This window comes from Palaemon carinicauda, chromosome 22, assembly GCF_036898095.1.
Source record: "Palaemon carinicauda isolate YSFRI2023 chromosome 22, ASM3689809v2, whole genome shotgun sequence".
NCBI lineage: Eukaryota > Metazoa > Arthropoda > Malacostraca > Decapoda > Palaemonidae > Palaemon > Palaemon carinicauda.
In genome coordinates, this window is record NC_090746.1 from 72,569,256 (window position 1) to 72,583,498 (window position 14,243).

Consider the following 14,243-nt stretch of genomic DNA (forward strand, 5'->3'; position numbering starts at 1 on the left):
CGCTGATAATTGAAAAACCCAAATTACCCAATGGAAGAGCTTAACGCTGATAATTGAAAAAACGAAATTACCCAATGGAAGAGCTTAACGCTGATAATTGAAAAACTGAAATTACCCAATGGAAGAGCTTAACGCTGATAATCGGAAAACCGAAATTATTAGATTAGATAAACATTGGTCTGGAAGGAATGATAAGGTATTACAACATTAATTGCCGACAAGCAGTAAGCATATTAAAATAGGCAACCTTTTTACATAATTCCTCAATATAGTTAAGTAATTCTAGAAGTCATAAATCTTTCAGTATACAAATGTGGATCAGAAAAATTCTATAATGTATAAGTGCAGTTAAGGAATTGAATAAAGCTTAAATCTGTTAAGTCTTGAAAAAAACTGCGGACCTAAAGAGGACACAAGAAAATGGGACAGTTACCTAACTGGAACTTACAGTCTAAAGATTTACATGCACAGTCCTGCAAGACAATTACGTTTTTCTTCTTTGTCTACTTGATATTCGGGAATGGTATGTCTAGGATTTGTGAAAATGTACCCCGAGTGCTGGTTAATGTAAATGACGGATTTGTAAGTCAGACAAGTGCTTTTGGTGTGCTATAGTTCAGAAGTTTAAAAGTATAAGATAGGTAAATATTAATACATTTATAGTACCTTAAGGTCATCATATTTTATCGTGTTACATTTAAAAAAAAAATACAATGATAGTGAACATTTCCATTGAAATTTCTTAGTTTTGGCGAGTATGATTAATAAAAGAAATTTTAGCATTCTTTGATGGCTTGACTAATGTATTCTGGTAGTTGGATAGATACCGGACATATGAACAGTACTGAAACTTGTTTTGAAGAGGAGCTATCACTCTGTTAGTAAGAAGAGAATTTAAATATTCTTACGTATATGAAGGATAGGGTTATGCACTCTCACCAACTTTTCCTCTGACAGGACAAAGTGGTCAGATCAAGGGAAAGATGCATTCGTCACTCCGTTCACACTTGGATTACTGTAATTTCCTTAATTCAGTCTTAAAAATTTTTGACTCTGTTGATAGTCATTAAGCTTTTGTAAATTGGTTGATGCATTGCATTATATTTGTAATAAGTAATTGGCCAATATAAGTGCTGTAGTTTATGGTAAGCCACGAAGAGTTGACGCTTGTGTTTTGAATCGCTAAAGTGCATAATATTATACGGGTATATTACTTCTAGACTATATATATGTACTGTATTAAAGTTCAGTCTAAAGCTTTGTTGGCAAGTATATAAAAACTGGAGTACACCAAAATACTGTATACTTGAATGCTATGGCAACATTTATGCACGTTACTGAGGCTGTGGCTTGAAAGGATAAAAGAAGCAGTAAAGTTGTTGATTTATAACACCCAGTGCAGGTACAATTTCCATTTCAGAATTGTGAATCTATTTTAGATTCGTCGTGCATTTTGAAATATCATATCTACAGAGGTTTTAATTGTAAATAGATATTAGTAATTTTCTTAGATAAAAGAGCAAATAGCATCATATAGGGATGTTTAATATTTAAAATACCGTATAATATTGATGTAACCTATTCTTCATTTTCATTAAGAATTGTCTTACAGATCATGCATTCCAAGTACAATTAGACGGTATTTACTCCAAGAAATATAGATTGGAAAATAAGAGAGTTTCTCAAGGTATTTTTAGCAGATTCTCTTCACCCTGCTTGCAATGCCAATTATTGTCATTCTGGGACTGAAAATTTTGTAAATGTGAATGATTTTTACTGTTTTGTACGATGCTTCTTTCATTGAAGTACTACGTGTACAGTATTTTTATCAGGACGCTGCTTATCATAGTAGTTGATTATATTATCAGTCGGTTTTCTACTGGGATACAGATATTTTGTATGAATGGTTTTTGCTATTTTGCTATGCTTCAAATGTACAACACATATTGTACAGTATGTTTGTAATGGGCGGACTTCGTACGTGAGATTTCAATATTGTATGGGAAATCTGAATTTCTAATGATTTATAAATGTCGGGTGGAAATGAATTTGAATTGATTTGGAAATGCGAGAGATGACTTAATGCCCATTATATGAAATACAGTCTTGTGGTTTAATCTTGAGTTGATTCATAAAATATATATGATAGTGTCAAGAATTATAAGAGTTACATAGTATTTCATCTAATCCACTGTTTTAGAAGTACTGGGAGTAGAGAATGGTTCTATCTAGTTAGAGGTTTTGCAGGGTAGTTCTGGTACAGTTCTTTCTTTAGTAATGGCATAATTGATATCCATGAAAGTAAGATATTATTGTGTTTAGATGACTTTACTCATATTGGAGTAATTTGTTTGCCTGAAAACTGCAAAGCAAAGTAGATGCTAGTTTTGACTAAATCTAGGATAGATTAGTAAGTGTTGCATAAAATTATGTTCGTTATATTATGTGGACCTGGTTGTTTTTTATTTATACCAAATTGTGAGGAAAGTTACCATTTACATTTGTAGGCAAGTATCATCCATGTTTCATAGTAATTTAAAAAGAATATATTTTGAGGTACACTACAGTAGGCTGAAGATTCTTTGAAGGCCCCTTCATTCCTTAGCAGCATTGCTATTTTCCTTTTATGTTTGCTTTATTGCATTTTGTCTTCTCCCTCATAATACATCGTATAACTAAAGTACTGTACATTCATCTTAACTTGGCTCCAGTGTTTACCCTAGTTGAGAAAAGTCCTTCAGGCTATCCCTGTCAATCTAGAAGTGTGATTCATGGTTTTAATAAACTACTGCATTACTGTATATCCTAAATAATAAATCATGATACAGTAATTTTTATGATAATTTTAGAGATGTTTAATTATAATTATTTGAAATTTGCAAATATTCATATCTATTCATTCTGAAAAGTATGAAAAAAAAACTTCCTAAGACCACCTTGGACGCAAGCAAAATAGTGAAAAACTAATGAAGGAGACAAAGCTCAATCAATAAATGGGTGAACATTTAGTTATAGATATTATAACTCAGTCTTAAGTAAGGGAAAATGGGGCTTTTATGTAGTGTTACAACCTCACTACAGCTGTATTAAAATTCAGTCTAAAATTTTGTTGGCAAGCATAAAAAAAGATGGAGTAACATTGCCTGTGAGATAATTAAATACTCATACTTTTATAGTAAAGGAAACTTGGTACACTTGTGTTAAATGTATATGCTGATGATACCCCACAAAACAAACAGCACATTAATTTATTACTAAAGATGTGGCCACTACAATGTGAGTAGGGATTCCATGATTAAAGGCATATAAAGAATGTAAAAAGACCCCATGAATTTTAATATTTTTTTGGAAGTGATGAAAAGAGAAAAGGGCAAAAGTACCACCCATACACATTTAACTTAGTGATATTAATATTAGGTAGCTTGTCAAGAAATCAACAGATATTTGATATTATGCATATTAGATTTGCTCTATTTCTTTGTAGATTATACAAACTTTGAACATCAGAAAAGGCCACTATACAAAAATTGCAAAAAAAAAGTATGGTAGTAGGATTTTGTTTCTGTAAAATATGCATAGTACTTATAGTAGTGATAACTTTGAATCGTTAGCTAGTGATAGCTGTATTTAATTACAGCATATCACTTGGTTATGTTGAAAGTTAATAGATCTAAGTAATCCAACATTATTTCCTATTTCAAGATATTGTGATAATTGTTTTTTTTGAAGAAGACCAACTGTAAGTAAGATGAATATCCTTGTAATATTAAATATGGCATTGGTATACATCGTGATGAAACATTGCATGCATTTTCAAATATTTTCCTAACTGCACAGGGAAGTTTGCTTACTTTAGAAGGAAAGTTAGTCCGGCAAGACAAAGCGATTATGGTATGACTAATTTTTATATAATTTTTATGTCATTGGAACCTTTCCCGTGGTTTTTTATTAGTGTAGATAACTTTTAGATTTTTTTGTTTTATTTGTTATTATAATCATGGTTTTTTGTGTTAGCATGGTTGTTAAATTGAAAGATTTGAATTAGATTATCAATATATAGCATTTAGAAAGAGAAGTGGTCTTCAGGTATATGAAGTCTGTTAACATGGGAAGTTAGGATTGGAATTTATTTTATAGGTTTTATTGGTTTTAGGTAAAGGGTAGGGTTCCAAAATTGAAGGACTTGGGTTGAAGATCATATTGTATGTATCTTAATTCATTTAATATAAACTTTAGGGTCTAGGTCATTGAGTACTTTGTATACCTCATTTATTTAGAAAGTTAGATAATCTTTTTATAAGTTAAGTTAACTGATGCATTATGGTTAGCAAAGTTAAAAGGATGTGGAATTATGGTTAGCAAAGTTAAAATGATGTGGAATTATGGTTAGCAAAGTTAAAATGATGTAGATTATGGTTAGCAAAGTTAAAATGATGTGGAATTTTGGTTAGCAAAGTTAAAACGATGTGGTCGACTTTTTTTTTCGAGCTTTACAATATTTTTACTCGATTAAACCCTGAAGTCCACAAGAATTTTGAGTCTTTCCAATAATTACTACTTAAAATATCTCATACTTTTGATATTTTACTTTGTTTGTGTGTGAAATTCAGCACTGCATTTTTTTCAGTATAATAGTTCTTTATTTTTTTAGTATTTATCTTTATAGCAATCTGTTATAGTCAGCAGAGAAATGTTATATTTGTCTTGCATTGCAATTTGGTTCATGAACTGGAAGCCCTTCCCCACGTAGTTGATAGCATTTATTGCATAATGTATCCCCTAATGCTCTCTTGATTTTAAGGGACAAATTTATTTTGTAACAAAACATGGAAGGCATGTGGTTTTTATTCATACAAGTTTGCCCATTATCCTTTTTTAGTGATTTTTGTGATTTTATTTCAAGATCTGATTTTTATCTTCTCATAAAGTAGCATGTGTTAATTTTTGAATTATTTCCTTGTTTGGTGTTTGTTTTTGATGATTTATGATTTTTTAATGGAGGAGGATGATGATGCTTCTGTTGTTATAATATTGCATGACTCCATTTGGTACATTGAAGTGTTCACCGGTGCTGGATTTGATTAATATGTTTTGCTAACTTTTACTACCATGTCCACTGACTTTTGCAGTAGATAAATGATTAGCAATTAAAAAGTCATTGCAAACTAAACCTAAATTTATACCTCCAACTGTTTTGATATGATAAATTTTCACACACAGCAGTATGCACACTTGTATTGCACAGTATTGTCACTTTACTATGGCACTAGCTACTCAAGTTTATGACTTAGAAGGATTCTTAAGATAAAAATGAAAAATAAAACCGGATGATACGTCATAAGGAGTACAGTAGTTACTACTCTGGTAAAATGTGCAGTCTAGCTGCCTTGAAATTACATTTGATCATCTAATGAGAAATTGAAGTTTTTATATAAACAGTAAATGAGAAGGGAAATTTTAAATTAGACACACTTATTCATACATTTTTCTATTAGTTAGAATGTAACTTTTTAATATATTGTCTGTGCTTGTGCTTAATAGATATCAAGAGAGCAGAAAGCATGAAAGTAGATTTGAAGAAGCCAAAGCGTACTCCGAGCTTCACTACACGAAGAAGAACGCAGAGCTTCAGGAAACATAAGCGGATGGAAAACATGGCCAATCTACCCCCAGTTGAGCTGCAGGGTTACTTGGAGAGAAAGCAAGAACTTCAGAGTGGAGGAAAGAAAGCAACAATTAGGTCTTGGAAGACTTTCTATACTGGTAAAAATTCTACTGTGGAGTTTTTCTCTTTGTCACAAAACATCTTGTGTTAAATGAAAGAAGTGATTTGATTTAGGTCACTTGTGAAAGTTATTAATTTCTTCCCCTAGTTCTCTGTGGACAGTTGCTGTGCTTCTTCAAAGATGAGGATGACTTTTATGACCAGAAGGCAGCATCCCCCCCTATTTCCATCCATCAAGCCAAAGTGGAAATTGCTGAAGATTACACTAAGAAGAAACATGTCTTTAGGTAAGAGAGAACTTTGAACAGTATAATGTTGAAGAGACCCATTCATCCCAGTGGGAGAGACAGTGGTGTTTTATGTCTCTTGTCTTTTTGAAAATTTTGATAATAGCCGTTGATCAAAAGCTTAAAATTATTATATAAATGCTTAAATTTTCAGATTTCTTGGGCCAATCGGAAGTATCTTTAATTTTACAAGTCATTAAACTCTTGATATAAGATGAAAGAAATTTTTTGGAACTTTGAATTTCAGTATGTTATTTTTACTAATCAAAACCCTTATCTTAATTGTAAATACTTTCTGGGATACAAAATTACTGTTTAGGGATGCATCTATATTACTGTCTGTCCACAACTTGTAAATGTTCATGCATTGTAATGGCTACATAATTTTTCAAGATTATTATTAATTTTACCCTTCAAGAATAAACAGGTTTATCAATGCCCAGTAGTAGTGTTCCCAGTTTTTCTGGAAAAGGGGAAACCAATAAAAATAGTATCTAATATTTCAGTCTGGGAATTTATGAATAAAAAGCCCCCTCAAATCGGGGGAAATCTGAGTCTGCTGTTATCAGTTTGTCGTTTTGGTCAACAAAATTCAACCAGAGATTCAAGGAAGAGTGGCACTACAAACTGACTAAAGCAATTAGGGCCAAACATTAAAGTGACTTCTAAAATTTCACAAAGTCAAATGCCTCGAGGCAAGGAGGAAAACGTATGGAAGGTGATATCAACAGGCAGAAAGATGTTTACAGTAAAATAATTGTTTTGATAAAAAATACTGTTTGTAATTAGGCCTATAGTGATATATTCACATCTGCAATTCACTTTGAATTATTGTAAATAAGATATTTTAGTAAATAAGTGACATAGCCATAAACAACCATTGTAAGCTTGTTTCCTGTGGCCAGAACAAAAAAATATCTTGTATATGAATAAAAATTAGTCTTGCATTTTTAGAGAGCCCCCTTTTGGCATTTTAATTTTACCCCCTTAATAAAGATTTTTTTCATGAGAGAGAGGGTGAAACATTGTTTACTGATCAAAGAATGTTTAGATAGATGGTAAAACTATCAGAAATATTGTAATGTTAATTAAAATATTGTAATGTTAATTAATGAAATATTCCTATTTTTTTTTTAAGGATAATAACTTCAGATAATGCAGAGTACTTGTTGCTTGCGGATTCAGACGAGACACTCGGCGAATGGGTCACAAAACTAGGATTCCATGCCCAGCTTCCACCATCAATGCAGTTGATGTCTTACGACAATCATAAGGTTCATTCAAACTTCTCTTTTAGCTGTTTCAAATAAATATTTATATTTTAATTTGTGTAGTGAATGTAAGTCAAGTCACATGAGTGTGTGGTACAAGTAGAGTATTATATAGTGGCTTAATTTGTTTACCGAGGACCTTGCTTGACATTTTAAGTTTGATACTTTATTTGCAGTTATGCATTGTGTTAGAATGTTGAAAAATTTCACGTATTGCATGAGTATCCATGTATGTAGACAAATTGTTCTGTAAGGCAATGTTGTGGAATAATTTTTATCTATACAGTAATTGACTGATTTGATATTTTCATCACAATATGATACAGTACTTAGTTAGTAATAATAATAATTTACATTCCTGGCCATTTTAATAGTTCTTTCTTAATTTAGCAGTTGAGAGACTAAGAAATTAGGTTAATTGCCATGTTCTGTTAGTCATTTATAATGTACGAGTATCATCTTAGGGATTTAAGAAAAGTAATAATAAGTTATCATTGGGTTTCTGAAATAATAATTGTAAGGGTTAATAATGCACAGTTCAGTAATCTATTTAAAAGTTAACAGTTTATAGAGAAAGAGAATGAATTTAAGGTTATATAGAATTTGGAATTTTTGATTTTATGATTTGGTAAGTTCTGTGAAAATATTTATTTAGTATCAGGAAGAAATATTCCAGAGACATTCTTTAGTGAGGTTTTACAGGTGTAAACCACCTCATATATTATTTGGGAATTTCTTGCTATTGGTTCATAATCTTAAGTTCAAATTTACTGAAAGGAAATTTTAGCATGAAAGTTCTTTCCAATTGGTAATTAAAAGTTATATGTCTGAAATATGTTTTACACTAGATGGATGTGCACTGCATCAGCTGTTCAGGGGAGACTGTTATGTTTATAACACCTCTTGAAGCAAGTTAACTTCTTTCAAGTCATCTCAGTATTAACAAATACCTGTAGTTACATTTAAACTTGGGTCTTAAGTGTTAATGGGAACTTGCTTGAAATGTTGAGATGTTTACAATAACTTGCTTTCAGCAGTGTTAAAAACGAATTCTATTGAGATCCAGTGTTCTTATGGTTTAGGATATGCAATATTTTGCATCTTGGATATGTTTTATTGTATTTGCTCTTATTCTATTTTGAAACTGGCACATCTTTTTCAGGTGGATCAAAGACTCAGTGAATCTGATTCCCCCTATTCTAGTCAATCCTAATTTAGTCAACATAGCTTTTCGTTGGATGATTTTTGTACATTTAAGCAAATCTGCCTTTGTAAATTATTGTCTTGTGCATTAATCTTAGTTCTTCATAGTCATTAACACAAAAATAAGAATTTGATGATTCACAGTGTAAATACTTTTACATTAATGTTAGTGATTTTTGTCTTTTATTCATACAGCATTTAATGGCTGTCATTTGTTTAAAGAAATTAATTACTTGTACAGATTATGATTTTACATTAGTTGCTATCCCCATGGTTTACAGTACATCGAGTTTAGCTTATTTAGGATACTGTACTGTATACACTAATCCTTATAGTTTTACCCTAAAAATAGTTTTGCTTTGGCTCAGATTTTCTGTCATTTCCCTGCCCTGAACAAGCATTGCCATTGCGTCACTTTCTCCACACAGCTATGTTTGTTTTATTTGGGACACTAAATTTTTTGTTAGATTTTGTGCTGTTTGCCATGATTTTCTTTTACCAGATTGTTTCTATCTGTAACTGATATTTTTACAATTTCTCCTCCCATATAGATTAAATCTTGTCCTGTGCACTCTTTTTGATTAATTTTGATGTTAATAGGACATGTAAAAGTAGTATCACAGTAGTCAACAGCTTCATGTCCATGAACAGTTTTGATTACCATAGCTTTGTCATGTGCACCTATTTTTCCTCGGTTATAAAGATTAAATTCACGGCTGTGTACCCGTGTTGTGGTGTTTTATGTTTGGTGCCCTATATGCCTGTATTATGTGTTGGGTTGTGTCATGTTGGAATGTTGCATGTGACAGGAAGGGGATGCGGGCAGCGACATGGTGACAGTTCCTTCTCGGGACTCTGATAACTCGTCAAGTCAGTCTACTCCTGAGGTCCATCACCGTGGGGTTATCAGTTCTCATCCTCAGGGAGCGGGAGGTGGTTTAGATCCTACAAGGCCTCATTCTCAGGCTCTTGATAATCCCCTGTATGCCAACTTGGAGCATGTAAGTACTGTGTTATGTGCATGTCCAAAATACTCTTAATTTTACTGTAGCTTATTCGGGTTATGCCTGTTTTTTTTTTTCACCTTATTTTTACGTTACTTTAATGCAAGGCCTTGGTTGCTCGTCATTCCCTCTTGTAGTTATTTGGTAATGTACTTCTGCAGGCAACAACTGATATGTTTTTTTAGGTGTTGGAAAGTGGCAATTTTATTACGCTTTATTTTCTCAATTCAAAACCTTTAATAGTAAATCCTCAATACCTTTTTCTTAATGAGTCTTGTAGAAAGTATGTTGTTAAAAATATAAAAGTACTTCAATGATTCAATTTAAAAGTACAAACAATTAAACTTGCTCCTGTCGGTAGGGGAATGACATCTTGTAATCTTAATTTAGTTATCAGATATTCTGTAAACATCAGAGGTATGTTATCATAGCATTCTAAGGTTATGGAAGAACAGATAGTGATATGCATTATTGCAACACTGTAGTCAACAGTTTAGTAGATTTACAAGTATGTATTACTTTTCTCTATTTCTCTTAATGTATTTTTTTTGTTTCAAAATTGGCTTTAGTTGATGTTAAATTGTACAGTAACAGTAAGAGTAGGCCTGTAGGTACTTGGCCTGGTGGTAAAGAGACAATACACTTATTACAACTTGAAGTGACATGATGTTTCAAAAATGTGTTTTGAGTTTAACGTTTGAAGGGCATGAAGTTAAGGCACTAGATCATGAAGTCTAGATTTTATTTTCATAAGCAAGCTAGTATATTGCCATTATTTATTCCTCTTCAGTTAAGCAAGTATATTTTTATAACTCCTGTAGGTTAAGAGGAGAGCAAACAGAAGTATGTTAGTAACAAAGCAAAGGATTAATCTATGGACAGGAATTGTGTTTTTCTATTTAGCAGATGGAGACACTGAAATAGAGATGTAGATTTTGAAGATGGTCAGAAGGTGGTGAGATTCATAGGTGTCATATGTAGTATGAAGTAGAAGCTGAATAAAGTGATGGAGTAAATTAAGATACAGGTTATTAATATAAAAAATAACATTCATACAGTACATGTATGTAAAGAAGACTCGGGGCAAATAAAAGCTTCTTTTAATTTTTTGTTTTTCAACTATTGTCGATCAATCTTGGCATGAAAACTATTAATGATGGGTCTATATTGCATGATTTGCAACCTGGTTTCAGACAGTATTAAATCTGGGGTGTTGTAGTCTATTTATATTCTAGATTAGGATGATGATATCTATCTTTTTGAGAGATACGTATTTTCTATTTGTGCAAAACTACAGTACATTAGCTACATGGATTTATTCTTAAGTGTATAAAAACCTTTCATTCTTTAAAATAGGGAAATATCTCCAGTAGAGGTGGAATGGCTATTGGATTCATTACCGAGGTATTTAACGACAAGTTGTGAGCGCTGGTAGAACCAAGAAAGATGTGTTAAGAAACACAAACTCTGGCTTTGTGGGGCGATCCATAGATGGTATGCCTTGACTGCTGAGAGTGTTGATGTACCAACTACTTCTCCGCTCTTGCCATCTGTTGTTAACTAACTCGTTAATGAATTCAATGGTCTGCTTCAGACATCTTCCTATTTTAAAGGACTCGGGTTTATGTAAATTAGCTTGGCTGTAGAGGCATAATAACAATTAAAATAGCGCCAACATATCCCTGAGTGTCGTAAGAGGTGATCAAAAGGGACGGGACAAGGGGACTGGGACCCCCTCTCCTGTATTTTTATTCCTGTGAGATATCTAAGAGGAGGAGCAGCTGGGGGGGAGAGTGACTGCTCCCCACACTTTAGTTTTGGGGAGTCTGAATGTGCTTGGATGTAGTACGATAGAGAGTAGAAGATGGAAAATTGGAAGTATATTTAGGAATAGAAGGATGGGTAGTAGGTTGGTCAAGGCACCTGCCACCCATTGAGATACTACCGCTGTAGAGTTAATGGGACCTTTGACTGGCAAGACAGTTGTACATTGGATCCCTCTCTCTGGTTACGGCTCATTTCATCTTTGCCGACACATACACAGAATAGTCTGGCCTATTTTTTTACACTGCTCTTTCCTCATATAGTTGACAACCCTGAAATTACCAAATAATTCTTCTTCTCTCTGGAGGTTAACTACTGCGCTGTAATTGTTCAGTGGCTACTTTCCTCTTGGTAAGGGTAGAAGAGAGACTTTAGCTATGGTAAGCAGCTCTTCTAGGAGAAGGATACTCCAAAATCAAACGATTGTTCTCTAGTCTTGGGTAGTGCCATAGCCTCTGTACCATGGTCTTCCACTGTCTTGGGTTAGAGATCTCTTGCTTGAGGGTACATTTGGGCAGACTATTCTATCTTATTCTCTTGTTATTTTGAAGTTTTTATAATTTATATATGAAAGATTTATTCTAATGTTATCATACTTAAACTTCTTGTTGTTTATTTCCTTATTTCCTTTCCTCATGGGCCTATTTTCCCTATTGGAGCCCTTATAGCATCCTGCTTTTCCAACTATGGTTGTAGCTAAGCAAGTAATAATAATGATAATAATAATATTAATAATAATATCGGCCTTGTGTGAGACAAAGATAAAAGGGAAGGTTGTAGTGATGTTTGGTGAAGTGACTGGTAGAGTGTCTGGGATTGAGAGGGTGTGGCTTTATTGCCGAGTGTATGGATGACAGATAAAGTAGTGGAATGGAACGAGGTATCTTTTAGGTTAATTTGAGTAAGGGTTAGGTTGGTTAAAGAATGTTGGGATTTTGTTAGTGTGTATGGGGCAGATTGTGAGAAAAGTGAAGAAGAGTGGAATGAATTTACTAGGTGTGTAGAGGGAATTATGTAGTTGCGATGGGTGACTTAAAAAGGCTAGAGTGGGTGCTGGAGAGAAGGTGTCATTGGGAAGTATGGCATACCAGGTGAAATAAGAGTGGTGAGAGACTGGTAAATATGAGTGTTTAGCAAGAGCTGGCAAAAAGTTGTTTGTGTGTGTTTTTTTTTTTTTTTTAATGAAAGGTAATAACAAGTATACATGGGTGAGAGTGGCAAATGGAAAATGGGTAGGAAGGGCATTAATGGATTATGTGTTGATAACTAGAAAGACGATTGGAAGATTGAAAGATGTGCACGTGTTTACGGGTATGGCTAACGGTATGTCTGATCATTTTTTGGTTGAAGGAAAATTAATTGTAGTAAAAGAGGAGGGGGGGGGGTAGTGAAGGTTGAAGAGTTAATAAAACAAGAGGTAAAAAGTGAATATCAAGAAAGGTTGGACGTGGCATATGACGGAGTGAAAGTGAGAGAAACTGGTAAATTAGAGAAGTGGAAGTTCAAATGATGTGACAAGAAGATTGTTGTAGGCAGCATGAGGAAGGTTAGTGAATGGTGGCATGGAGTGAAGATAAAAGTGGAAGAGAAAAAGAGGGCATTTGAAGAATGGCTGCAGATTAATAGTGCATTATTATTATTATTACTTGGTATGCTACACCCCTAGTTGCAAAAGCAGGATGCTAGAGAAGTATGAAAGATATAGAGAGAAAAATGTAGAAGTAAAACGTAAGGTAGCTGAGGCAAAGAGGGCGGCTGACTGGAGGTCGGGTCATGGATTGGGTCGTTTATATGAAGAGAATAAAAAGTGGTTTTGGAAAGAAGCGAAGAGAGTAAGGAAGCTGGTTCGAGAATTGAAGACACTGAAAGATGGAAATGGAAGGTTGTTGAAAGGAGAGGAGGTAAGGAAAAGGTGAGTGGAATATTTTGAAAGCTTACTGAATGTTGAGGATAATAGGGTGGCAGATGTAATTGCTGTTGCAGGTGTTGAGGTGCTAGTGATGGGAGATGAGAATAAGAGAGATTACAAGAGAGGAAGTGAAGAGAGCACTAGATGAAATGAGAGTAGCAAAAGCATCTGGTATGGATGTTATGAGGTCCGAGATGTTAAAGGAAAGGGGTGTGACTGTACTTGAATGGTTGGTGAGATTGTTTAATGTGTTTTATGTTGTCAGTGGTACCAGTCGACTGGGTGTGTGCATGTATTGTACCACTATATAAAGCTCAGGGACATGTGCATGAGTGTTGTAATTCAAGGGGTATTAGTTTGAGGGTGGTTGGAAAAAGTGTATGGTAGAGCACTATTTAATAGGATTAAGGATAAAAGAGAGAATGCAATTTTAGAAGTACAGGATGGTTTTAGAAGAGGTAGGGGATGTATGAATCATATTTTTACAGTTAGGCAGATATGCGAGAAATATTTAGCAAAAGGCAAGGAGGTGTATGTTGCGGTTATGGATCTGGAGGAAGCGTATGATAGAGTTGATAAGGAAACAATGTGGAATTTGATGAGGTTACAGTATACGGAATTGGTGGAAGGTTGTTACAAGTACAGTAGTGAAGAGTTTCTACATAGGCAGTAAAACGTGTGTTAGGATAGGTAATGAAGTGAGCGAGTGGTTTTCAGCGAGTGGGGCTGAGACAAGGATGTGTGATGTCCCATGGTTGTTCAATTTGTTTGTTGATGGATTGGTGAGAGAGGTGAATGCTGACGAGTGCTTGGTCGAGGATTGAAACAGAGGAGAGTGATCATGAGTGGGAGGTAAATCAGTTGTTGTTTGCAGATGATACTGTACTGGTTGCAGACTAGGAAGAGAAGATTAGCCGATTAGTGACAGAGTTTGGAAGGGTATGTGAGAGAAGGAAGTTGAGTTAATATGGGTAAGAGTAAGGTTATGAAATGTATGAGAAGGGAGGGTGGTGTTTGGTT

General features: G+C 33.9%; 1 protein-coding gene across 1 annotated transcript in view; it reads left to right on the top strand.

Annotated features, from left to right (window-relative positions):
* LOC137616542 (spectrin beta chain, non-erythrocytic 5-like) overlaps positions 1–14,243 on the top strand; it is a 276,452-nt gene that overhangs the window by 238,907 nt on the left and 23,302 nt on the right. The window contains 5 exon segments of the mRNA XM_068346386.1: positions 1,613–1,687; positions 5,542–5,763; positions 5,874–6,012; positions 7,151–7,286; positions 9,296–9,487. Coding sequence (XP_068202487.1) covers positions 1,613–1,687; positions 5,542–5,763; positions 5,874–6,012; positions 7,151–7,286; positions 9,296–9,487 — 764 coding nt within the window.